We start from the raw sequence: 26,475 nt of genomic DNA, 5'->3' as shown, positions 1-26,475 counted from the left end.
ACCTTTATAAAGAGATGGGGAAAAAAATCATAAAACACTCTGATTTGAACAGTTCCAGTGCTTTGGCTCATTCACAGTTGGAGTTGTTGCTTTGTATTAACCTTCAGTCTTAGCATGTTTTCCATGAACATTTTTTTTACAAACATGTGAAAACCTTTCTCTTAAAAATTTATTTTCAACCACATTTTAAGATTCTCCATTCATTTTACCAGCTTTATCTTCTTTACAGCTGTTAACTGCTCTTAGAAAGCACAGGCATCCCATTTAAGTTATAAATCCATCGAAATAAAGCTTGTACCAGAAGTGCTGACAGGCTTCCGATTTGCAGAGCTACAATTAAAGAATAATTCGGAGCTGAACGCTTTTGTTGTAGGTTTTGTTCATGAGTAGACACTCCAAATGTTAACTGCTTCCACGGATGAAGGCAGAACATTTAAAGTTTGGGTTAATGTTTATGTATACAACAATGTAACGATTACAAGGCATTCCCTTAAAAAAAGAAAAAAAAAAAATAAGACCCTTGGGGTCTAGAAGCGCACAGTATCAACTCTGCCTCTTATACACGGGTCTGATTTTCAAAAGGAAGAACAAATTAGGTTAAGCGTATTAGGCTAGAAGCACATTAGGTTAGTTTTCTCCCAAGCACTGAATTCAGCAGTAATATCGCAGTATCGATATTTATCATAAATTTAAAACACATTTCAGAGAACAAGGTTTGTGGACTAAAAATATTTCATAGATGGTTGTAAGGCAACAGCTCTGCCTCCAGCCAGCTTTGAATGACTTTTGTTGCAATGCAGCTTTTATTAATATTTAACAAGGAACTAATTTTTCAAATACTTGTTTCCGGCAGGTAACAAAAAAATTTTTATTCAAGAGGATGCTTCCTTCTCACACAGAAGTGCAGCGGCTGCAAAAAAACCTGCACACTTTCTGGATGGCTGGAATCAGTCATCACATGGGTTGATCGACTAAGCTAAAGACAGACACATTGACGCATTTCACGTACCTCCGGATTACAGGTGCCTGCTCCCACAGCCCCTTTCCTTTTAGGCTCACAGGACTGACTACAAATGCGTAGTTGACAGTGGTCGCGTACGGTAGTTCTTCATTCCTGTTCATGCCAACGTTGTGTCAGGAAAAGAAAACGTTCAGAAGCTGAACAGAAAACCATTGACTTTGTGAACACGGGTTGAAATCTGTGCTGCCTACGGAGAAGTCTTAAGGGCCGTACCCTCTGCCCGCCCATCCCCCTTTCTGCTGACATCCTATCTCCCGAACACCTACCCTGCACTTTGCAGACAAACTCAAGAGAAACTGCATTTGCTTGACTAACAATCATTTGGCACAGTAACTGTGGATTAGTTTGTAATGTCTGTGACGGTATCTTGGTTATCTTTGGTTAAAATACCTACCCAAACTTTGACAAAACACCACGTTTTTCTTACCACAGAAAATTCTAGGCCCCAAGAAGTGAATCCTTTTTCTCTCCATTGTGGGAACGCCAGAGGTTTGACAGGTGTCTTCTTCCTTTTCCCAAGAAACCAAGAAAACTGAAAAAAAGCAGCAGAGCTAGAATATCTCCAGCATTCTTAGAAACAGCCCAAACGTTGTATTTGGAATTATGCTGGTTCCAGTAAGTTTGTGACAGCTCGAAATTCTTGGACAGAACAATTTCCGTGGATGAGGCAGGCCCCCACCTGAGTAGCCACCCTTACTCAAACTGCTGCAGAACTCGCCTATCTTGACTGGGCTGTTGCGCTAAAAAGCAACAGGCAAAGAAAGAAACCAAGGGGTGGGGAAAAACCCTTTGCCACAGTTTCCCTCATATATAGGCCGACCTGTGGAAAATGCCCACTTACATTTTATTTCAACAACCGTGTTGCAAATCCAAAGGGAAGTTCTCTCCCGTAACAAAAGAAGTAAAAAAAAAAAAACCCAAACACAACCAGCGTGTAATAAGAATTTTATTGAATACATTTGGAAAAAAAATGGAGCATGAAGACATGAGATTAATTTCTGCGTGTAAGTTTTGTGAATGTGCAGAACCGAACAACCATGCAAAAAGACATCTCCCCCCTTCAACTGCAATTCAAGACTCTTACAATGGCAAAATTACCGCCTTAAAACAGTGTTCCAGACACGTAACTCATGACTTTAAAAAGGGTCTCGTTCCTGAACGGAGATAAAAAGAATTTTAGCAGCAATAGGGAAAGACCAATGATTAACAGGTACAGTATTTAACCAATATTCATGCCATGTTTAAAGAATGCAAGCAAAAAATGCATCGTCCCGTAGAATAAGTAGATTTCTTTTTCAAGGCAAAATTCCTAGTAAAACTAGTCCCTAAACTACTGAAATGGTGACTTGATAGTGTACACGTTCCAGAAGATCGTCCAATGGAAGATTTGTCATTACATCAGTGCCACATAAGAGTCAGAGTAGCTGAACAGCCCAGTGCTTAACAGTATATTAACATTAAAAATAAATTCCAACTCCTCCAAGAAATATTGTTACAGATATGGTATGTAATGCTAGGTAGGAAAATGGGCTTATACATGAGGGAAAAGATTAAGATTTCTGTCACAAACTTGTATACCCATGAGATTTTTCATATTAAAAAGGGATTGTGAAGGAAATGCACCTGAACAGTCAGTTCTGAGACACGTAATACGCTGCCTACATGTGGAACATGGAAACCCGCACTGCAACACTACAGCTTTCAAAGACTCATTAATTATAAAAATATAGCTAGGCTGTACCAAGTCAACCAACTTCTTAGGTACAGCACAACTTCTGAAAACATGAAAAAAAAAGGGTAAATTTAACAGCCAGTATTCCAATACATACAGGTTTGCAATTCCGTTTCACTACTATTAGACAGGTGAAAGCCTATGTGATCAAAAATCACTTAGCTTAGTTTTCAAATCTTGCTTTTCAGAAAGTATTGTGATTGGTTTGGTACTCTACAGCTGGTTTCACCTTCTCTCCACATTTACTAATAAAAGCTACAGCCAAACCAAGATCCCATCGAAGCATCAGCTACCGCTATCCACGTCAAGCTGTCATTTCATGAAACACCGGGATCAAACATTGGTGTGTTGAAGCCTGTTCTGAGCAACTGCTCAAAACGCTCAAATTCAGGAAGTGATACAGCTTTTGCAGCTCGATGATGGATGCAGACATATGGTTACACAAAGCTGCTAAGAATTAATGCAGTTAAACAAGAGACTTACAGCAGCCTATACCATCTGAAAGTTTATCCCTTTATTTTGAAAGCGTCGCAGGCCATAGAAAACTAGGCTATTATTTGTAAAACCTATACCTTCTTACCTGATCAAAGCTGGGCTTTCTTTTATTTGCTTACATTTTTAAACGGATGAATTTTAAAAGTGGTTTTATTGCCACTGATGGGGAAAGTCATTATGGAACTCCTGAAGTATCTTTAATTTTGTGCTGAACGTATGAACAACAGGAAGAGAGTAGGAGGAATGAATAAAAAGCAAATGCAAAACTGAGGACCATGTTTACAGGAGCTTTCTTCTACTTATGGACACATTGACTCAGCTACCAGCAGAGTGTAGCTTGAAAGAGCGTAACAAATAGTTACGGGGTCCCAAAGCCTGCAGCATTAACAGCAGAAGGTCCATGCATCCACATTTCTCTCCATTTAGTATTTAGAATACTAAGGGAGAATATGACTTGCTTAAAACCAGAAATTCTGTTTTCCCAAGAAACTCCATTTCCCTTGTAGTTCTTTAAAATGGATTTTACATGATGTAAACCTACTGCACGTGAGGATGCAAATAAAGTGAAAGTATGTTAAAAAAGGTGGAGCACGTAAGATATGTAGGGTATTTATATATCCATATGGACAGACACGTTTGAACTTGCTTGTTAAATAAGAACTTTATCCTGGCATTCAAACACTGCTCATTTTGCTGTCCAAGTTCAGAGTTCTGCATACAAAAAGCACAGATGGCACGCTAGTAGCTACAGCTATCTAGAATTCTTCATCCACTGAAGTGATTGTTCTCAGTATTATACTAGTAAGAGCTCCACTTGTTGGTTCAGAACACATCAGGGAACATCTGTTCCATTTTTAGGGGACCATTTGCAGGCACACATTTTTGTAAGCTTGTACCCTATCACTTCACAGCACCTAACATATTCAAATTTATTTAAAAAGAAAAAAACAAAGGCGGCATTATTAGAGGTTAACAGAATCTTTTAGGCAGACCTTAAGAGCTGGAACTTTCAATAGGGGCCCAAGGGAGTAAGCAACCACACTCCCTCCAAGTCAATGAGGAAACAGGATCTTGAAATGAAGGTAAAGAAGCACCAAAACAAATTTCATATATACAGCACTTGTGTTACTTTCTTGGTGTTTGGGGATGGTTTCTTTGGTAATGTATTTCCTACTACTTTAAGCATGAAGTAGGGTTTCAAGTACTGCTAGAGACAGAACTCCAAGCTCAAGTCCAATCATACCTGTTGGAAAACAGTAAGATTCTTAGAAGCCCCTATTTAACTTCAGAAAGGCTTTACTGTGTTCTGCGTTTCTCCTGGCGTTATTCCAGATCTGCCAAGGTAGGTAGATGAGCATCCACACATTTCAACAGTCCACAGGACTGCTTGTTTACATATATAAAGTTTTGGCACAGTAAATAATGGTGTACATTTTGCATGACTTACATACGAAAACATTGTTTTTCTCTCAGCTGCAACCCCAAATTAAGAAACTATTTCAAGCAGAAAAAGAAAGCAACGTTACTGCATGTATTGCTGCTTGGACAAAAGTATCATCTTGAAAACTATCCTGTTTTCAGCCACAAATCTTTACTGATGGAGAACTGAAACCAAAAATAAGATCTTGATTTCTAATCACAGTGTTTTACTTATGCTGTTCAAAAGAAATAATATTTTTAAAATATTTTAATTCAAAGGTATAATTATGATTTGAGACAGACATTTTAAAGCTTGTGGTTTGTTTCTCCTAAGATTTCTCCTGTAGATAAATTTAGTTCTTAGACTATCATCCTCAGAAACAAGAACTATGCATATCTACATGGAAATAATTTTCCTCAGACACCTACAGTGTGTACTGGCTTCTCCTACTACACATATCCAACTACTTTGAAAAAAGATTCATAATTTTGAGTGTTGCAGAACAGGGCAGAAAACACATTCTAATGACTATCAAATATATACAGCACCTTGGTAATTTTACAATAGTCTGCTGTTTGTATATTGTCCACAGCTGAGATGTTAAAGTTAATCAGCCATTTCACCGTCCATTCACTTTTATATTTAACAACTCAAATACCAAATGTACAGGACTAAAAAAAAAAAAATCCCCTCTTGCCAACTTTGTTTTTATTTTAATCTGATCTCCTACTTTTACACATGAAAGACAGCAAAAGAATCAGCAAGTACTGAAAACCTTAGCAAAATACCTTTTATTCCATCCCTCCACAGCCAACAGGTATTGAAACAAACCTTAGTTTCAAAGACAAAAATGCAAGTCTGCAAGTGTTCTTCCATATTTATGTTTACGTACCTTTTTATTCTAGATGTAGAATTGGATGTTAATCACTTCATGAACTCAGATTTTTGTATCTGTGTTACTGTATGTGCCATAACGAACAGTGCCGAATTTAACACGTGCTACCCAGTAGATCCAGTCTAAACTGAACACTTGAAAAATTAACACTCACAGTGGACTGAGAACACCTCTATTTGGCTAGTCAGTGCATGGTAGGTAAGGCTGTAAGCAAAGGGCAATAGCTCTTCTACTCTAAATCCCTATGGAGACACTCCAACTACAATAAATATACTCATGGGAGCAAGAGCAGAAATAGCTGTTACCCTTCACGTTTACACCTCCATTTACTGTACATCAAATTTCTTTGTAGAATGGAACATATGATCTAGCATAAAAAAAAATGAATCGATATAAAAGTTAAATATTTGATTACAGTAGCAAGTCACCACTTCATAATGGGAAGTAACTCGTCTCTTGGAATCATTATTGATCTGAATTCTCTTTTTTTTGTTGCGTGTTGGATACAGGTAATTCAAGACTTGCCCATAATAGGGGCTCTGCTTTTCTCATAGTAAGCTCAATCTTTGTAGCTGTCATGTTCACGTAACTCCTCTTTACATCGATTACCTAGAACAAAAAACATATTTCACACTTCAATTTAAGAAACAGACTGCTAGATATTTGGGAATTAAGTTAGGAAGAGTATCTTATCACTAAATTTCAGTAGATGTTTAGGTAGATGGTGTTCCCTCTGTTACCTGGAAAAGTCAACCCTCTCCCATTCCCAAGCCATGAACATATGCCTGTGTAACATATACATTGGTCTAACACATACATAAGCATGCGACTACATAGTGTCAAGGGTTTCTGCAACACCACTATTGCAGTGTTGGGATCTTAGGACAAACCGGGACAGGAATGACCTCAGAAGGTCACCTTCTGCTCAAAGCAGCATCAACTATGACATCATACCTGATCACTTGGGGCATTAGATTCAGATTAAAGTGTAGATTATTGAATGATATGCAACTGAATTTCTTTCAATAAACAGAATAACGAGGAAAACCAAACTGTTTTGAAAGACAGGAAGCTGAGGGTTTCTGTTTTGTTGTGGTTTTTTTTTTTTTTTTTTTTTTTTTAAATAGAAAAATTATTCTTATACTTACTCCCCATAATTTCACACTGCGATGAAATTCCTTTTCTCCTTCAAATACAATATGGATATTTAACTTAACAGGAAAAAGAACAGAACATTTTGTCAGGCTAATAAAACATACACAAGCATGTTTAAGCAAAATATATCACATTAGGACTCAGATTCTACAATAAGCAAAGTGATCAAATTGTCCCTCAGACATAGAAGTGAAAATCTATTCTAATAGATTCTGATACAGTACCATAGTCAATAGTGGCCATATATACATCCTGGAAGCTGTATCATTTTCTCCAAATGTGTGATTAAGACATCAGAGAAGCGTTTTAACACTTGTTTAACATTAGTAGCTGTGAAACTGCATACCGTGAAGAACTATATTAAATTACATTAAGCCAAATACAGTGAAATTATGAATCTATAATTATTTACACATATGGTGATGCAAATCCATCACACTCAGGTTTTAATTGCGGAAGTAGAATTAAAGATTTTTTTGACATATTATATTGCAGCTTTAAAAAAAAAAACACCAAAAAACATTAAAGTACAGATGTCCAAACAGAAGAGAAAAAAAATGCTACGCATACTTGAACAAACAGAAATGCCAAGAAAAAGTCATTACTGAATAAGATTCTTATGCTATTCTACCTCTGCCTTGTAAATAAAGCAGAAGCCAGATTTACCTAACTTCAAGCTGCTGTAAGAATTAAAAACAGAATTACAGCTTAAGGTAGATACTCACCATTGTGCTATTTGCTTCTACATAGCTCAAATCAGGAACAGAGTTTTTAGCATATACAGAAATAGTCACTTCTCCTCCAGTCTGGTGCCAATCATGCCTGCATGGAACTACCTTCTTTCCCTATATAAGGAAAAAGTTACAAAAAAAAGACTTAAAATTGCATTCAGGAGTATTTTTACAAGATTAATGAGGATAAAAGCCCAGGACTATTTTAATAGCCAATAAGCACAGCTAATAAAGGACTATATTGCATGTTCACAGGAGATTGCAAGACTCCACTTACATCTTTTTTTTACTAAGTATTTCAGCTACTGGTCCCTGACAAACATTAGAAGTGAGAAAACCAATGCTTTACGACAGAGACGACAGTAAGAAACTGGGACATTGTGATAGAAAAAAATAAAAAATAAAAATAAAAAACAAAACAACCAAAAAAAATATGTTACTTGTTGGATTAACTTCCTTTCCAAGACTACAGTTATCCAGCAGGTAGTAGAAAGGAACCGATCAAAGAAAAACAAAGCCATGACTCCAAGAACCTTTCATATTACTGCAAAAAATTATTGAATATTACCCTCTGTTCTCTGATGCAGGAAAAATAAACAGTTAAAAAACCCAAAATAACAGCAAAAAGGTAAAGTCAAAAACCCCGTTAGCTAGAAGCCCATTATCCCAATATAGACACATTTAATACACACATAGTTTCTTAACATCTGGGTAAATTCTTTACAAGAATACTCTCCTGCTTTAGGCTCACAACTTCAGCTTTTTTTTTTTTTAATCCCTCCTTTCTGTATTAGAAAATACTTCTTAAACACAAACATAAATCTTCAAAGCCAGGAGAATTCCATGACTTAAAGGAAGTAAAGGACTTGTGAAGTAATTGTTACAGAATGAGGTAACAGAACTATACTTTCTATAATATACCTTTATTTCCTTCTGTTAAATGTTACTGATGTTTGCAGTATCAAACCCATTTTGCCTCAGCAATAGACAATATATTCGTAACGAGAATTTTGTGTCCACCTGCATCCAACATGTGACCAGCTAAAGTTTTTGAAGTGTTCAATTCCATTATTACATTCTGTAATATTCTCTAAGAACCTTTTTAAACCTTGAATGGAAATATTTTTCACCTTGTAATTCTGCAGTTTGTTCCCAACCTTGCAATGAAATACCTACAAACTAAACAGATGCTCTCTCTGTATTTGTTATACTGGTAGCCAAACCAAAACACTGCATTAGATTCAGACCAGAAAAATATTCAGACATGTAAACAGAATCCAGATTAGATAGAAAGAGACCCTTCCATCCCCACCCATGGAACCTCATCGTCCTTACCTGCCCTGCCATCCCTACCTAAACAACAACTCAACTACCGTGAATGAAACTGGAAGTACAGTTATTTTACTACAGAACATGTACGGCTGCTCGCTTCACGGTCTTTGGGGGAGGAAAGACTTCTAATCATCTTATTTTAAAGGAATATACGGAATATATTCTATATAGAATTCCATATATTCTATATGGAATACCACAGACTTCCTTAACTCACAAAGCAGAAGACTGCTATTTTTTTTCCCCTGAGTTTGCAAAAAACACGTTTACTATAAAATAGTGATACTATATGTATCACTAAAATGAAAGGTTGTACTCTATTACAAGTAAACTTCTACCACAGATTACTTTAAAATCCATTTCTCTGTTGTCATGCTGTGCATAATATCCTCCATGTTATTTCAGAGGTAGTGATCTGTAACAGCTTGACCACAGTAATAACTCGATGAAGCTACTAACTACATTTGAGTATTCGAAATTCAGAACAGCCAGCTACAGAATGCAACGTTAATGCTACTTACTGCATCCTTTTTAGTCCATACATGTGTTCCTGTTGTGCAGCCTTCTTGAGCTAAAAATGTATTGAAGTCAGATGTTTTTCTTTTACAACAGCTCCAATACTTCATCCTTGAAAGTTTGCAAAGTAATTAAAAAACAGTATTTAGGACACTATTTACTGTGTGTACTTAAGATCTTTCCTTTATGCAATATTACTGTTAACATTGCCATTTTTGACTGAAGAAGAAATACGGAATGAAAACAAGGCAACATGTACAAAGAAAGCAGGAACACATAATAGACTAATTAAAAAAATTGAAGTTAGCTGAATACTAACCCTTCATGAAATATAGGTACACCAGAATGGTATATACATACTTCTTCTGTGCTGTGTGGTCCTTCGTATGTCTAGTAAAACAAAGCATTTAAAGTGTATTACTGTTACAGGATGTGGACTAAAGGAAAGAACAGAACAAAACAAAACACAACCCACAAGAGAAACATTGAACGAAGTACTACAAAGCTTTTGCATAAATAATCTAAATCTAATGGCTTGTCCTAGCTTTTCAAAATAACCATTCAACCTTCATTCACAAAAGGTTCCCTGGCACTCCTTCTAACAAGCTATACTTTGTATTAGTTCAATGGAGTACATCAAGGATGACATCATCTATGCTCATAAAGGTCACTTTAGATCCTCAAAGATATCCATCTTTAAAAATACTCTGAATATTCAGAGAAAAGAAGTACTTAACTGCAAAATAAATTAAATTTATCATTCATAAACACATGGATTCTGAAAAGGAACTAAAACAATATACAACTCTGCCACTCAATATCATATCAGTTCTTCCTAACGCAAACAAGAGACTGCTATAAATTCTTCTCCTACCAGTTTCAGTAGAAAATGCAAAATCTGTCAGATGTCCAACGAAATACCTATTTAAATTCTACTATCCCATTCTGTACAACACAAGGGTGTCAATGTAAAAAACCTTGCAGTTTAAGTGACCATGTAATATAAAGACTAATTTTGGTGCTAGAAGTATTAAAACATCTTCTTTGTGGATTCTTGGTGAATGGAGTTAAATCCAGCTGGCGGCCAGTCACGAACGGTGTTCCCCAGGGCTCAGTTTTGGGGCCAGTCTTGTTCAATATCTTTATCAATGATCTGGATGAGGGGATCGAGTGCACCCTCAGTCAGTTTGCAGACGACAGCAAGTTGGGCGGGAGTGTTGATCTGCTCAAGGGTAGGAAGGCTCTGCAGAGGGACCTGGACAGGCTGGATCGATGGGCCAAGGCCAACTGTATGAGGTTCAACAAGGCCAAGTGCTGGGTCCTGCACTTGGGTCACAACAACCCCATGCAGCGCTACAGGCTTGGGGAAGAGTGGCTGGAAAGCTGCCTGTTGGAAAAGGACCTGGGGGTGCTGGTTGACAGCCGGCTGAACATGAGCCGGCAGTGTGCCCAGGTGGCCAAGAAGGCCAATGGCATCCTGGCCTGTATCAGAACTAGTGTGGCCAGCAGGAGTAGGGAAGTGATCGTGCCCCTGTACTCGGCCCTGGTGAGGCCGCACCTCGAATACTGTGTTCAGTTTTGGGCCCCTCACTCCAAGAAGGACGTCGAGGTGCTGGAGCGTGTCCAGAGAAGGGCAACGAGGCTGGTGAGGGGTCTGAAGAAGAAGTCTGATGAGGAGCGGCTGAGGGAACTGGGGTGGTTTAGCCTGGAGAAGAGGAGGCTGAGGGGAGACCTCATCGCTCTCTCCAACTCCCTGAAAGGAGGTTGTAGGGAGGTGGGTGTTGGCCTCTTCTCCCAAGTAACAAGTGATGGGACAAGAGGAAATGGCCTCAAGTTGCACCAGGGGAGGTTTAGATTGGACGTGAGGAAAAATTTCTTTACTGAAAGAGTGGTTAAACATTGGAACCGGCTGCCCAGGGAAGTGGTTGAGTCACCATCCCTGGAAGTATTTAAAAGACGTGTAGATGAGGCGCTTAGGGACATGGTTTAGTGGGCATGGTGGTGTTGGGTTGACGGTTGGACTCAATGATCTCAGAGGTCTTTTCCAACCTTAATGATTCTATGATTCTTCTGGCAGGAGGCATTAACTGGTAAGATCTGCAGATGCTTCTGACCTATACCCAGATTATCAAGAGCAATTCAAGTGTTAACAGTAAGCCACCTCTCACCAATATTATTTTCAACATTTTAAGTTGAAGCACGTCAGTATCGTGGGTTTGGCAAGCTTACTAATTAGAAGTTCAGGACAGGCTTAAAAAAAGTAATCTTAGACTTACTGCATCCACAGTACAAAACAGCCCACATCTGTCCATACTGAAGTATGTTATCAAATGTGCATTCGTTAAGCCTGGTGGACTTTGTGCCATTTCCAAATCAATTTGTGGCACACAAAAACACACCCAAGAAAGGAAAACAAAACTGCGCACTTAATAGTTTAGCAGCTGGGTTTAAGAGTGGAACTGAACCACTTACTTTTGAACAACCTGCATTTTTACATGCCGTCCCAATCTTGATTTCATCGCTGTCTTCCTCTGTAAACAGAATCGTATTACAGAAAATAGCAACTGAATTGTACAATGTACTAAATATTTTGCTTTTATTGAGAATTAAAACGAGCTAAGGAGTAGATTAGGAAAAAGAAACTCTCAAGCTGTCTATTTTCTGCCTGGCACTTACATCTGCCAGAAAGGTACAAAGAAACAGAAGTTATGCAAACATTCCAAAAGCTGTATTACCTATGCATCAGATTCTAGGTTCTACAACTTTACATGGTTTTAAGTGGGGCAAAAAAAAATGATGAAGAGGATTATTACAATCATAGGGGAAGAGAACAATCACTCATGTTGTTTGGTTTTGTAAAAGTAAGAATGTAAAAGGCTCCAACTGCTGTCTATAAATACACCCAAGGAAAGAATTTGGATACCAAATAGAAAGAAGAGCTAAATGACAGTTTTGACACAAGAATAAGAGTATAAAATAGCCACAAACGTAGGTTGAAATTAGAAAGTATTTCTTAAGGAGCAGTGTAGTTCTGGAACCAAATTCCAAATAAACTGTGGGAAGAAAAAAAAAAAAAAAAAAAAAGAGGAAAAACAGACGAAGGAGAGCCAACTAGACTTCAGAGGAATTTAATCAGTTTATGAAAGGCTTGATATGACATCATGTTTGCAATAACATAGGAGTAGAGTTCATTGCTTGGGAAACTCTTGAAGTCATACATTCAGAAATGGATGTTCCCATCATGTCCATTCTAACCAGAAAATCTCACAAAATAGGCAGTTCAACTAATTTTAACGGGAACATACTGCTCCTAACAACCAAGTCTCCACATTGTTCACATTTCAATTTTGATTATCATTCCCTAGACTGGAAGGTATTTCCCAGACTATTAAGAACAAGAACATAATTACATGAAATAATTACTTCAGAAACAACAACAGAATAGCATTTCATTTATTTGTGTGACAATTAGCGTATATACCTACTTAACCTCCTTACCTTTTTTCTCTTCATTTTCTGATGACAGTTTCAGTTTATCTAGTGCTTGCTTCAAGGAAGCTGACACTTTCAGCTGCAAATTTGTCATTGGCTCATCTGGGCTAAAAAAACGTCCATGTATTCATGTCAGCTTCATGAAAAGTAATTTAAAAAAGACAACAAAATAGTAACTTTTAATCTTGCTATAAGGCTCTTCCTTTCTAACCTCCCTTACAACAACAAGCAAACAAACTAGATTTGTAAATGCCAATTCTTACTGTTTATGGAAAAACAGACTAGAAATTTAGAAGGCAGTCTTGGACTTCCAACAGGAAATCCTAAATACAACAACAAAAATAAATCAGAGAGATTAAGGAATCTAAATACAAGCACCCTAAAATTATTTTTTATGACTGTAAAACACTAAACACAACTGCTAGTGGTGTTCTAAGCTACGAGGCTTTAGACTGCAATTTTTGTTTCCTGTGAAGCTAAATGCTGAGAGATCCAGTACTTCTGGATCAGAAGTATCTTCTCCCAACCAGAATTCTTTTATCTCATTTTGAAGCTTAAGATAACATCATCACTGCTACCAAACCCAAGCTCTTCTGAAGTTAATTTGGGAATTTTTACACTGTATGAGATGTGTAACACTGAATAACCAAACGAGCTTTAACTTGGCCAACTGACCACAAATCTGGCAAAACTTAGTTTCGCATACTATACCTTGGCCTTTTAATTGTTTCCAATGGTTTTGGTGCCTGAATTATGTGTTCTTGAAATTTGGGTTTCAGTTCAGCTAGCTCCTTTCGTTCAGAGGTAGTTTTGACTTCTGGTTTAACAGGTTCAGGAGGTTTCTCACTGTTATGGAGACCCTTTGTACAGCCCTATTATGGAAAGCATATGTTTATATATATGCAGTGTAGTTTCTGTGCACAATTAAAAATTATCAAAAACTGCAACAAGTTTTCTCGATTTATTTCTTCAGCCCCATCTTCTCCTTTAAACCCACTCTAAACATTGGCTGCAAAGGAAATCTTACAACTAAAGTGGGAAGTATCTTCATTTGGACATACGTTAAAGAAAAATGCGTACTTTGCGTAATCAAGCAAAGTAACAAAAAATATTCACCTTCCTTCATTATTAACAAGTGTCTAAATACGTTTTGATAGAACTAATTATAACCGTTAAAGCTTGAAAATGAGACTCGACTTCAACATTGTATCAAGAAAAATAGTGCATGCAAGATTAAGACAGTTTTAACAGAAGTACGCAAATTTTAAACGTGAGCACATGTACCATTTAATATTTACCACTGTCATTTGACAAGCATAAAAATTGTAAATAATCATGAGTACATACCACAATGCTTAAGAAGTCAGAAAAGTCTGTTGTTCTTCTCTTACAACATGACCAACCCTATAAACATTTTGGAATAAAAACAAAACAAGCATGACTACTTTACTTGGCAACAGCTTATAAAAAGCAAACGACTAATTATATTCCTTTATAAGATGTGGCACATCATGATTAGAGATTATTTTCTTCCCTTCTTTGGACAATATTGTCATCACGTGCATTTTTAAAAGCCATAGAAACCTGCTACAGCTGCCATTTAAGTTCACTCATGCTGTCTTAATCAGATAGTTTGGTGAACATGAGGCAGTATTTCCATGACAAGTTAGGTGCCAACTCTGTAGGACAGAAAACAGAAATGTTACTTTGCATCATAAAGTAACACGTAAGCAAAACAAACAAATACTATACCTGAGACTAGGTTCACCTGTGACATAACATACAGGCCCCTTTCCTAAAATGATGAGGATTTTTTCTTTCCTTGAGCACTAGTCAAGTCTTTCAGCTGCTTATTTCCCACCACAAAGCTGGAGATCTGCCTTGCATAGCCATCTATCCAACTATATCAATAAGAGCACTTTTTATTATATAAACCAGAAATCCAATTTTAGAGAAAATTATCTTGCCACTGTGAATAATGTATCTTACAACTTGAAGAACCCTATTAAAGGCAACAGTTTGACTAAAATGCACCACTGCTTTGAGAGCTTAAGCAGTGTGGCACAATGGGTTTTAGGTAAGTGGTTCTAAAATACCCTCAAAATATTAACTTTTTCCACAGTCAAGGAGACAAAAGGTTCACCCTGCCCACTTAGACTATCTAGAATTCATAACAGGAAGAAAACTGCCCATACAAAATTATGATAAATTTTTAATTAAGCCAAGAGATAGGATAAGGAGAGGAGGGAAAGTAGTACTTGTTTTAAAAACGTTGTGTATGTAAGAGAAAGAGGGAGTAAACACAATCTTTTGAGGTAACTGTATAATTTCTGTCTTTATAACTAGGTAGAAGTTTTAGATGCTGTGTTATGAATACAACTATAATTTTGTACAAAACAAATTGCCATAGTTGAAGTAACTGTATCGTATTTGATCTAACAGCATCCGTCCTAATTTGCAAGTAGCACACTGTGGCTGATTCCGGAGTCACGTACTGCAACAGGAGCAATAGCTCACACAAAACACGCTACCCAGCACATACGCGCAAGCTTCCATGAGCCTAAAAGACACCACATTATGGGACAGGGATGAGACGCACTGCCAGTAGGAGCAGTTCCTAAATACCAAGAAAAAATGCTTGCCCCAAAGCTCGGTTAAATAGCAGTTTGGTGTCCTAAGAAAGGTCACTTCAGCTACATCTGTATTAATACAGTAAACAGTGCCAGGCTCCATTCCTGGAGACCACATTTCTGGCCATACACTATTAAATTGTTAGAATGATTTCCAGTACTATTTTGGCAGTTTTGTCTCAGGTAATTCCCTGTAGGCACTTTGGATGCATCCAGTAGATCCTGAAGTAGGAAAACAGTTTAACATAATGAATATGGGCTATGCAGTGGGCTTAAGCACTGGACACCAGCCACAGGTATATTTAATTCACTATTGAAGATGTAGCACAAGAATCCTGCACAGCTGCATCAGAGGCATGAGCAACCAGTCCCAACTTAATCAACATACTAATTTGTCAGATTAACAGAACACAATTATTTTTTATAGTAGGCAAATGTCACATACGTATTAGTTCACTAGCCACATAAGGCCACAAGCAGCTGGTTTGAATTCCAAGCAGGTTGATTAACTGAAAGAGTATGACACCTCTCAATGTCTCCAAAGGCCTATTCAGAGAACCGAATTAAACTGTTGAGACATCTAAAGTCAATCAATAGGAAACATGTCATACAGACTTGCGTGGCATTTAGACCATATGAGTACAGTTTTTAACTTCTTCTTCAGGTTTGAGTAAGTGTGCTTTTCTAATTTCATGGGGTTGCTCAAACATGATAGGCTGGGCATCAGTTTCTACAACTGACAGATTTGGGATGAAAAAGGAAAACAAGCATACTGTTTTACATATATGGAAAAAAGATAAGTCTTAAGAAGCTAGTTGCATACTTACTTTGAGAGCATCATGAAAGACTGGCACACCTGGATGATATGTGCATGAATCTAGAAGAAAATGACTATTATTAATATTCAGGCATACCAAGAATCCTTATTCATCTGATCACAAACCCAGCAAAAATTTCACACTTGCAATTCACGTATGCTATGAGCTGTCCCACTTCCCCAAGTGCATGTAATTATGAAGGAAAATACAGACTCCACAGAACAAGCTTTTTGAGTGCATATATTAAACCAAAATAATCCAGATATTTTCTTCTTTATTATACAACACAAACCAGAAAGCAGGCATCTAAGACAAACTTCTACTCCATATGCAGCAAGTAAATTTTCTATGGACCATCCCTTGCCTTCATCAATAATTCACCCCTATGACCACTGACAGCCATGAAATATTGGTTTACAGCATCAAATACATCTATTTGCACCCGATCAAGGCTTTCTACCTAGAAGCACTCTGTTAAAAAATTCTCTTAACACAAAACTTGAGTTCTTTATTTTATCCATGATAATTAGCTTGTTCTTTTTTCACTATGGTATCCTAGGTCACTTAAGGACTTGAACCCAAAGGCCAGTCTTCCACATACACAATTCAGACATGTCAATACTATTAATAATTAATAGGTTCTGTACAAACACTACACTGAAACATGACTTCCATTAACTGAACTGTTTATATTTACAGATGTTTATCAACACTACAGCTTTTTATGTAGCAACGGTTCCTTTTTTACTTAACAGATTTGTTTTTTCCAAGTGTAATATAATTGCTCTGATTATATAACTTTGACATATACTGCATGGATAATATTTTAATGACCTGACTAAAAGCGATGGGAAACACTAGCTCTCTTTCAGCCTTTAAAGCAAAAATTTTGTTGTTGTTAGAAACAGCTAAAATTAAAAGTGACACAAACAGTAACAATTTTTATAATAAGTCTCCGTAAAACAGAAGAGTGAAAAATATCACAATTCACATAATAAGAGGCAAAAGAGAAAAGTGATAAATAACTTCATTAGTAATCTACCTACGGATATTAAATGGGCTTGAAGACAAATAACTTTGTTGTTTTCATTTTTTATAAATATGTAGATTTTTAAGAAATCTTCCTTAGTATCATTTTCTTTAGTTTTATATTCAGTGCCTAAGTCTAAGGCACTAATATAGTCTGACAGACATGTTGCTTTGAGATAACAGTTCCCACTTTAACTCAAAAGGCACGTATTTTGGGACATTAGTCCTTCAGCTGGACTTACATACATATCCATGAACTTCTATCAACTCCTTCAGTTTCAGGATGAAAAACATATGCTTTTGTAAATGTAAACCTCACAGGAAAATAAAAAAGAAAATTTGTATAAAGAGCCCAGGACTTCACTGCTAAATCAAATAAGAGTAAAAATTTAGGTTATTCTTTTCCAAAAGTACAAAAGTATGTCATCGTAAGCATCATGGTAGTAAAACTAAGCTCTGTTTGCAGCAAAGATTATTTCTGAATCGGAAGACGTAAATTAATATTTCTAATCCCTCACAAGCATGTGTGTTTAAATGAGGGAGGTGCTGTTAGTCAGTGCAACATTTTTAGAGACCAAAACCATCTCACGATCAATTAACTCAAGGACAGCTATCCTCCAGCTTGCAAGTCAGACACAGACAAGCATCTATTTGTCCATCTGGCCAAGTCCTATCTTTTTTCCTTGCTTCCTGAAGCCCTCTCTGCAGAAAGTACATCATGGAGCAAATGACAGCCCACACTCTGTGGCTCTCTCATGAGGGCCATTCATGTTCCACAAGAGAAAATGCTGAGACAAGGAGTTGTGCAGTACCTGAAAAAGAGGCAGTGGGACTTGTCCACTGAGCAGTCTGACCATTCTGCGTACCAGAGGATAGTAAAATGTCCCTCATTTTCACTCATACTGAGCCCAACAACTCTTACCTGATTAAAGTTTACATCCATAAAACATCCCATCTCAGACTAGGTGGGGAAAAATGGCAATTTAGTACACATTAAGAATCACCTGAGCAGTTAGAAGCATGTCTATTTCTGATTTGTCAGAGTTCACTTCCAGCCTTTGGTTGCTATTCTACATTTTTCACTGCAAAAAAATCAAGTCACTCTCCACTGCTTTTAATACCTACCTTTCCTTAACCAGGACAAAGAAAGTTTTTCAAAACAAAGCATTTTCTCTCACCCTCAGATCATTTTTGGTGATGCAAGCACCACAAATTTTCAGGTTGTTTGGTGGGTTCTTTTTTTTAATGCTGATTTCATACCCAAACCAATCCCACTCTCACAATGCACACACTGCTGTCTGCTGTTAACTTACTGCTGCATCCTTGCTTATTCATTGAAACACTTTATTAGTCTTTTAGTTATATGTGAAAGCAGAAAATGGTACGGGTTATCCAAACTTCGAGGTATTTACAATGGGATTGTGTTGAATTCTTGAGGACATGAGACATCTGTCTGTATACAACTTGCAAAGTGACCTGCTATCTTGTGGAAACACTCCAATACTTTGCAAGCTATGCTTTACAGCCCCAAAGCAATGGAAGGTCATTAAACCTGACAGACCTCATTCAACACCTTGGGGAAGTTCATGCCTTCAAGTGGTTGCTGAAGCTAGGAAGCTAATTCTACTGGACTTCTTCTCACAGTGTTGGAAAAAAACATAGAAAACAGGACAAACATGGCATGGCAAGCTTATAAGTAGTTCACAGAGAAAGGCTCAGCCTGAGAAACAGAAAGCTGTGGGGAAGACAGAAGATCAGAAGGTGCACTTCATGGGAACAGAGCTTGAACTGTGGGGACCAGACAAGGTTAAAGAAAGCTGACTTTGGGCACGCAGACTCAAAATAATCTAGGCTACCGTTTCTTGCAACTCCATCTCACTCACTCCACCTCAGAAATATATAAAGTAAGTTTTCATCAGGTCTGTGATCATGTTTATCCTGCAGGTGCAACATCACTAAGTTTGATCTAAGGAAAAAGTGTATAAACAAGCACGAAAAAGTACGTGCTTCTGCTCTGGCAACGGACCAAATTAAACCGCATTAAGATTCAAATTATAGCCTAAACCAAAAAATCTCACAGTACAATGAAGAAATTGAGACAAACACATAAAACATATATACTTTCCCTCTGTTTGTGCACACCACCTTTACAACTGTCATTAAGCAGCACTGCTTTCAAACCTAAACCAAAGTGAGCATGTACTACCTCATACCACTGTTTTAGCAGCAAAATTTGGCCTGGCCTTGAAATGGGTTAGAAATGGTCATATAGCCATTCACAGGTAAAAAAAAAAAATTAAAAACCTACTACCACTTTTGAAGTTAAGTTCTACTTTCTATGCCAGATGCTGTACAAGTCTCAACAGTATGGATTAACTAGTACTTAACATATCTAAAATGCATGTGAAATCTGTACCTTGCCAGGCATGCCATGGATGAATTCATAACTGTGTACTCAGTCACAACTGTAGACATACCTTTAATGCCTTCCCTCAGGCTGTTTTTTCTGCCTCTTTTTAAGAGGCATACAGTCCTTCATGTCAGCCAGTTGTCACTTGCTCATAGTTTGGAAACAATTAGAGTTTCTACAGAAAATACATGCATATATTATTTCAGCCATCTGGTTCTAAAGAGAAGATTAATGGCCTCTTACATCAATCATCACTATGGAAATATCTATATTGCAGGCTGAACGTAGACAAAAACCTGAAAGATCCAATGCTGCTTGAGGCCAGCAGGCCTTATTTTCTACCTATTTTAATTTTTAAAAATTCCTATTAATATATTGATCCTAAGCTTAACTATTAGATTATGTCAATGCAAAACTTCATTATTAAAGGGATAAGTATTTTGGTGTTTGTATAACACATGTAATAGCCTTAATCCCCACAATATTTTAGAATTAAATCCCCACACAGTTCTGAAACACAAGCAAACATTTGAACTTGACAGCTATAGACAGATAAATATGGATTTAGATGCCTAAGTAGTAATCACCCCATTGACCTTGGTGAACTTTAGGGATGCCAAAAGTTATCATCACTCTACTTCCGCAGATAATGTCAAACTTGGTTTTCTGAAGTGGTCCGTGAATAACTAAGTTTACCTTTAGAACTGCTTGGAGCCTAGGACACAGTAATTCCAGCAAATGTTCCAGTCATTTACCGAAACAAACTTCATCTCAAGAAGCTGGTTTCCCCAATCCAAGCACCACACAGTTAGCACAGGGCCATGCCAACCAGATCGGGTCTACTACAACTTTGATCGTAGACGTAGGAACGCATGGTAAAGAACTTTTGTTATTTTAATAGTGAGAACAGGTCACAAAGACCCAATGAGAATTTTTAATATAAAAAGCCCTATCTGCTTTATCTTTTGGGGCAAAGGGGGTGGGGTAGGTGGAGAGATCACTAAATGGAAGCCTTCCACAACTGTGCCTGCTTTTTCTGTTACTAACATTAGCAAGTCTTACTCAAAATGCTGCCCCTCTCTCTGGAAATACTTAGCTGAGAAAAATAAACACACTTTATGCTGTGGTTCTTAATCACAGAATATGCACATGCTAGAACATGTTAGCCTACTTCTAATCTTGTGGGTCACTAAAAATGAAGCTAACACAAAGAGGCGATTCTAGAAACTCAGCCAACAGAGTTACTTTACAAACCAGTTGAGGGCAAGCCTGCTGAGAACTCACATCACCCTTCTGCAGCCCCTGTGGAACTATAAAACCTAAAATTACAGCGCTTTAAAGATGTTTCACCAAGTACCGGATTCCCAGTATACATCGAGGAAGCACTACATGAGTTCACAGGACTTGGCAAAGCAGACATACATGTATCATAAGACACATTTAATTACCTGCTGCAAATCCACATACTATAATTAAAAAAACCCAGTAGTTGATAAGACAACTTCTATGTATGCAACACCCACAGAGGCCCTCAAAAGAAAAACGTCTGTTGCTCAAGGCCTCCAGCTTCCACCTTTAGAATATATCACGGTAACGTACAGAACTGCTTCTTATCGCCTCTCTTCCCTCATACTGCTATGAACAGTTTTATTATCATAGAAGAACCTTGAGCCAGGCTCACCGCCAGCCCCGCACCTCCGCTCTGAAGGGACAGCTTCCAGCCCGGGCAGGTTTCGCTGTCCAGCTGCCGCGAAGCCCGCAACCGAGCAACCTGCGGCAGCGTTTCACCACGCCGGACCACCCCTCCACCCCTAAAGCGACAGAAAGCACCACATGAAAACACGAGTTTCCCCGGGGAGAACCGAGCCGGGACCAGCACCGTGCAGTAACAGACGGGCGAAGGCGAGAGGAACGGACGCACACCCCCGCCGGCCCGGGCTTTCCCTGCCCCTCAGTGCTGACCGTCCCCAGCCGCCCGTGTGACAGCTCCGCACCGCGACGTGGCTCCAGCAACCGGGGAGGACGTAGAACGTGGTGGGCACCCTGGGCACCTCAGGCCCTCCCTGCAGACCCCTCGTAACCCTCCACCTCCCCCAAACCGAAAGCTGGGGGGGGACGTGTGCAACGAGGGAGGCACCCCGCGCCCCGCTTCCCCCTCCGCCGCCTTTCCCCGCCGCTCTCACCCTCCGTGTTGGTCTCGGGGTCGAAGCGCTGGCCGCAGCCCCGGTTGTAGCAGAGCAACGACATGGCGGCGCAGCGGCCGGCGGCGCTTCCTGCCCCACCGCTCGGGAGCGCGGAGCCCGGTGGAGCGGGAGGCGGCGGCCGGAAGCCGGGCAGCGCCGGGGGCGGGGCGGCTCCCTCGGCGGAAAGAGCCGGCCGGAGTCTTCCGGAATCTTCACGAAGCTTCGGGGTAAGGGGAGGGCGGGCAGCCGCGGCTGCGCAGGCGCCGCCGCCCAGCGCGGGAGCCGTTGCGAGCGCGAGAGGAGGAAGAGGAGGAAGGCGAGGAAGGCGCCGGCTGGCAGGACGCCGCGGGGCGCATGCGCACGGTGAGGCGGGTGGGAAGCGAGCGCGTCGCGGTGCGCACGCGTAGTGAGGCGGGGCCGGGGGGGGGGGATGGCGCCGGGCGTGAGCGGGAGCTGACCCCCGCGGCAAGGCTGGCGCCGGGGTGAAGTATCCCTGGAAAGCCCTTCAGCCGCAGCAAGAGGAGGCGGACTGCCGCCGGCCCACAGCGGTGCTCCCCGTCCCCAGGGCCCTGTCGCGCCGGGCTGGCCGCCTCAGCGCCCCGTCCGGCGGCTGGGCCCGGGCGGTGCTGAGGGAGGCTGGCCACAGCTTGCCCGACGCGGACTGTGGAAACGCCGTTGAACGGCTGCGCTCCTCTGCGGTCTGGAGTCGTCAGGAGCCGGCGAGCACCTCGGCCTGTGACCGGTGCCGTTGCAGGGGTGGTGGGGGTATGCTCGCCCTCTGCCCGGTTTTTAATTTTTTTCTGAGAATGTAGGTTGCCTAAGCCACTTCAAAAAATATTTGGCTAAATAAAAAGACTGTAATTAGGAAACTGTGGATGCTTACTTTGTAAATGTTTATGATACATGTGAGTTTAATTTAAAAAAAAGTACTTTTGTGTATGTGTTAAAGGATTGTCTCATTTGCACAAAGATAATAACATCAGAAACGACTAGGAAAAAGATTCTTTTTTTTAATGTTCTCTCAGTTCCCTGAAAGCTACTTTGAATGCTCCTGTCAACTGACCAATTTGTGTGTCCTCTATAAGTATGCCAACTTCTTTGATGTATTATAATAGGTTGTATATGATAATTACAGCTATCTACATTTCTGCAGGCAAATACAAATTGACTTCTTCTAATTAAATATTCACTGTGCAGTTTTTAAAATAGAAATGCCTAGGTGTTTGTACAGCATACAACAAATCCTGAAGCACATGTTCATAGAATGAGCAGATTAAGTGATCCCTACAAGTGCTTCTTTAAAGGGAGTTTAAGGATCCAAAATGGATAATCGGGAGACTGCTTCCAATGTAGCCCTAAACTTCTGCAAACTTGTAAGTTTATGCAAGAGGCGCTCCACTTTCTTCATTATCTGTATATCTTACATAAAGATACACATATTCTTGGTCAAGAAACACATTTTCTTGAGCCATCAAATGCCAAGTGCTTGCTTCTGATCTGAAGCTCCCACTGAGGCCTATCGTAAGACTGGGAGGATAAGCTGCTTAGTTTCAAGCAGAAAAAACATTCTTTTGCTGTTTACCGGGAGCATTTAATATATAAATATATGTGGTGATAACAGTTTGGAAAGAAAGGAGAGAAGTAAGGATATAATTAAGTTTTATGCTTCCCTTTTCATATAGAAAGCATTTAAGTTGTTTCTGTTTGTTGGATACCTTATTTTATAAGGAGAAGATTGATGGAAACTTTGCATAATTAAAGTAGGTGTATTTGCATTGTTCTCGTAGGGCCAAGAATTGTTCTTAAAACATGAAATTCACCTTGTTCGCTGTGAGTGAAAGTACCACACAAGAATAAAAGTTTTATTTATATCCATAAAATAAGTTTTGTGCTATTCCTTTGACTGGTTGCATTTCATCCGTAGTGAGCAAGCACACTTATGTTTTAGAAGGAAGCAACGTTTTTTGGCTTTGTACAATGCAAACAAGTTATGCCTCTGCAGAGGCAGCAGCAGTTTCTGTTCTGAGAATATTTGTATAAAAATTCAAAAAGTGTTATTTTACCAGCATGATATTTTTGGATTAAATGGTAGCATTTCTATGACCTTAGTAATGGAGTTTGGTTCAGATACTCACAGAGAAAACTTGTGGGGAGAAAAATAAAATTCGAAATCCATACAGTTCCCAAGTATCATGTGGTGCTATTCCACACGTAATTACTATCTCCCTGATAGGGACACATGCCTTTAGATCTTCCAGAAACAAACCCATCGAGAATGTGTTTGTTTCATAGTTCAAAATTCTGTAGTGTATCACTGTAAAGAAAATGAAAAACTAATCTGAAAACTCAGTTTGTTGTTAATTTTAACACACACATAATTGGTTCTCTGAAGGTTTCTGAGCTGTATCTGTCGTCTTTGTACGTGATGTTAAATGGAGTTGTTTCACAGAACAGCGTACAAGCAAATAGGGGTTTGTAATTAAGTGGGTCTTTTGAAATCGCATATATTCTGCCCGCACAAAACACTGCAGATTCACAGTACACAGTAATCATCTCTCAGAGGTCTGCGTAGCTTCAGAAAGGCAGTTTCCATGCTTGATAGGAAGGCGTAGGAGATTTTTCAACCCAGTTTTGAAAATTTAGGGAGTAACTTGTTCAAATAAGATTCAGATAATCATCTTGTGTGCATAGTAATAAAGTGTCATTTATTCCTGTGTATTTTGTGTAGAAACCTCTGGTTTTTAACTGAGATTCAGAATGATACGGAATAACTGTCTAATGGTTGGTTACTGGATTTAGGGTCGCTAGAACTTTTAAAAGTACATATATAATTTTTGATGAGTTTTGTCCTTTATTTTCAGTTGCAAAGTCTTCTAGAGTGTTACACGAACTTTATGATATCTTTAACAACTGGATCTTGTATTTGGTGTTCTGAGATACTGTATCTGAGAAATAGTGAGAGACTTGTGTTCATATAACTTTTTTATTTAATTTACACGTGCTCTATTTTTCTCACATCAGAAGTTCTACACTTAAAAAAAATATGGAAGCAGTGTTCTACGATGAACAGACATACACAGGAGAATGTCCTGCTGCTCTGGACTTGTATATATGTATGCATTTGGATAGACTTAAAAAGTTGGTGGGAAATACTCTGTCAGTGCCAGTCATACTGATGGTAAGAACACAGGTTTTTTGCTGATCGTAGATCATTACGAAATGTCAGAAATGCTCTGATCAAGGGGGATTTTGAAGTAATTCTAGAGAAAGTTAAGACTTGATCATAGTTTGTATAATTCTGTGGAAAACTGCCATTTTTGATACAGGGTCACCAAGGCTAACAGAAAGGGATAGGAAAAATCAGTGGCTGCAAAGGGAAGCTACACATCTGCAATCCAGAAATCAGATGCACAGTCTTAAGAGTAGTGGTGATTGATGGGGTTATTATTATTATTCCATCACTGGAAGCTTTAAAAGGATGATTGGTTTTGTATGGTATCTGTTGGTTTTATGTATGTGTATATATACACACATATGTATACGTATATATAAAACAGTGTCTTTCAAGCACAGATTATATATCTGAAGCAGGAATTGCTCCAGGAAGTTCCCATGTCTTGTTATTCAGGGGGTCAAATTAGATGATCAGACAGTGAAAATGAGTTTCTCTTGTGGTGAAGGAGTTCAATCTCTTTTTCTCAGAGAAAACCCGTTTTAATTTGGGATTCATTATCTGCAATCTGGACCAGAAGATTGAAGTGTCACAGCAACACATTCATTGTGACGGTATTTTCTTCTCTTTCTAAATCGTCTCTGCTTCCCCCAAAATGGTAGTTGGACAGATTACACTAGTGCAACCAGGACTGTGTGTTGCCTTTTAGAACGCAGAGCTACTGCCCATCCTGTGGTCTTGAGAACCCATGAAAAATGTTTGCTTATTAAACCCTGGAGATGACCACTGTCATGTGAAGCTTTCCCATCCTTTACACTCGTCTACCATGAAATATTATGCATTGTGTTATTCTTAACATTTGTGTTCCTAAAACCAATGGTTCAATACTTTAAAGACTTGTCATGGAAGTTTTCAGTTCAAGGCACTCTGTACCAAGTAGGAAGCCTCCACCAAGAACTGTATTTGCTACTGTGGACCAAACAGCAATGAGCAGAACGTGATGTTGAATTCTGTCAAAAGATAGATTGAAAGGGAATTCTTTGTCAAAGACAGCTTTAGGCAGGCAGAAGTGGTGTCTTTTCATTGTGCTCTAAGCTTGAAAATATATCAGATCTGGTGTGTTTTAGCAATGTTATCCTCTGTTGGCTCTCACTGCTAGATAGCATGTCAGTGCACCCTTCTCTTGGACACTGAATGCATGTGGCCTGACATGATGGGTGTGTTTTCTGGCTGATAGCAGGGGGGGTTATATCCCCTTTTTTGCACAGAGCTAGATCCTGTGCAAAGATCTCCTCTGCCGAAAGCCATCCTGAGTTTCTACCAGTCAAAAGTCATCCCATCTCGCCCATGCTTAATGGAACTTACACATGAGATGGTCACAAATTTCCAAGCATTTGAAATGGCAGGGTTTCACTGTAAAACCCAAATCTGTAAAGAAACAGCA

The 26,475-nt window shown here is 39.0% G+C and overlaps 1 protein-coding gene across 1 annotated transcript; it reads right to left on the bottom strand.

Annotated features, from left to right (window-relative positions):
• Positions 1 to 1,949: 1,949 nt before the first annotated feature.
• On the bottom strand, positions 1,950 to 21,992 carry CHORDC1 (cysteine and histidine rich domain containing 1). Its single transcript, XM_076328328.1, has 11 exons — positions 21,860 to 21,992; positions 16,247 to 16,296; positions 14,137 to 14,193; positions 13,501 to 13,661; positions 12,796 to 12,896; positions 11,770 to 11,828; positions 9,617 to 9,687; positions 9,303 to 9,408; positions 7,444 to 7,563; positions 6,712 to 6,774; positions 1,950 to 6,172 (listed from the first exon to the last, which is right to left on the bottom strand). The coding sequence occupies exons 1-11, from the start codon at positions 21,921 to 21,923 to the stop codon at positions 6,029 to 6,031; spliced, it is 996 nt and encodes a 331-aa protein (XP_076184443.1). The 5' UTR covers positions 21,924 to 21,992; the 3' UTR covers positions 1,950 to 6,028.
• Between the last annotated feature and the right edge of the window lie 4,483 nt (positions 21,993 to 26,475).

The sequence above is a fragment of the Aptenodytes patagonicus genome, chromosome 1, assembly GCF_965638725.1.
Source record: "Aptenodytes patagonicus chromosome 1, bAptPat1.pri.cur, whole genome shotgun sequence".
Taxonomy (NCBI): Eukaryota; Metazoa; Chordata; class Aves; order Sphenisciformes; family Spheniscidae; genus Aptenodytes; species Aptenodytes patagonicus.
The sequence above is the reverse complement of the archived record's forward strand: the minus strand, read 5'-3'. Positions and strand labels throughout refer to the sequence as shown.

Bases quoted from the DNA above. Each gene is read 5' to 3' on its own strand.
- CHORDC1 (XM_076328328.1), bottom strand. From the start codon at position 21,923: ATGTCGTTGCTCTGCTACAACCGGGGCTGCGGCCAGCGCTTCGACCCC. The intron at 16,297-21,859 runs GTGAGAGCGGCG...ATTTTCTTCTAG, and splicing joins CCCCGAGACCAACACGGAGG to ATTCATGCACATATCATCCA. The intron at 14,194-16,246 runs GTAAGTATGCAA...AAATGTTTATAG, and splicing joins TCTTTCATGATGCTCTCAAA to GGTTGGTCATGTTGTAAGAG.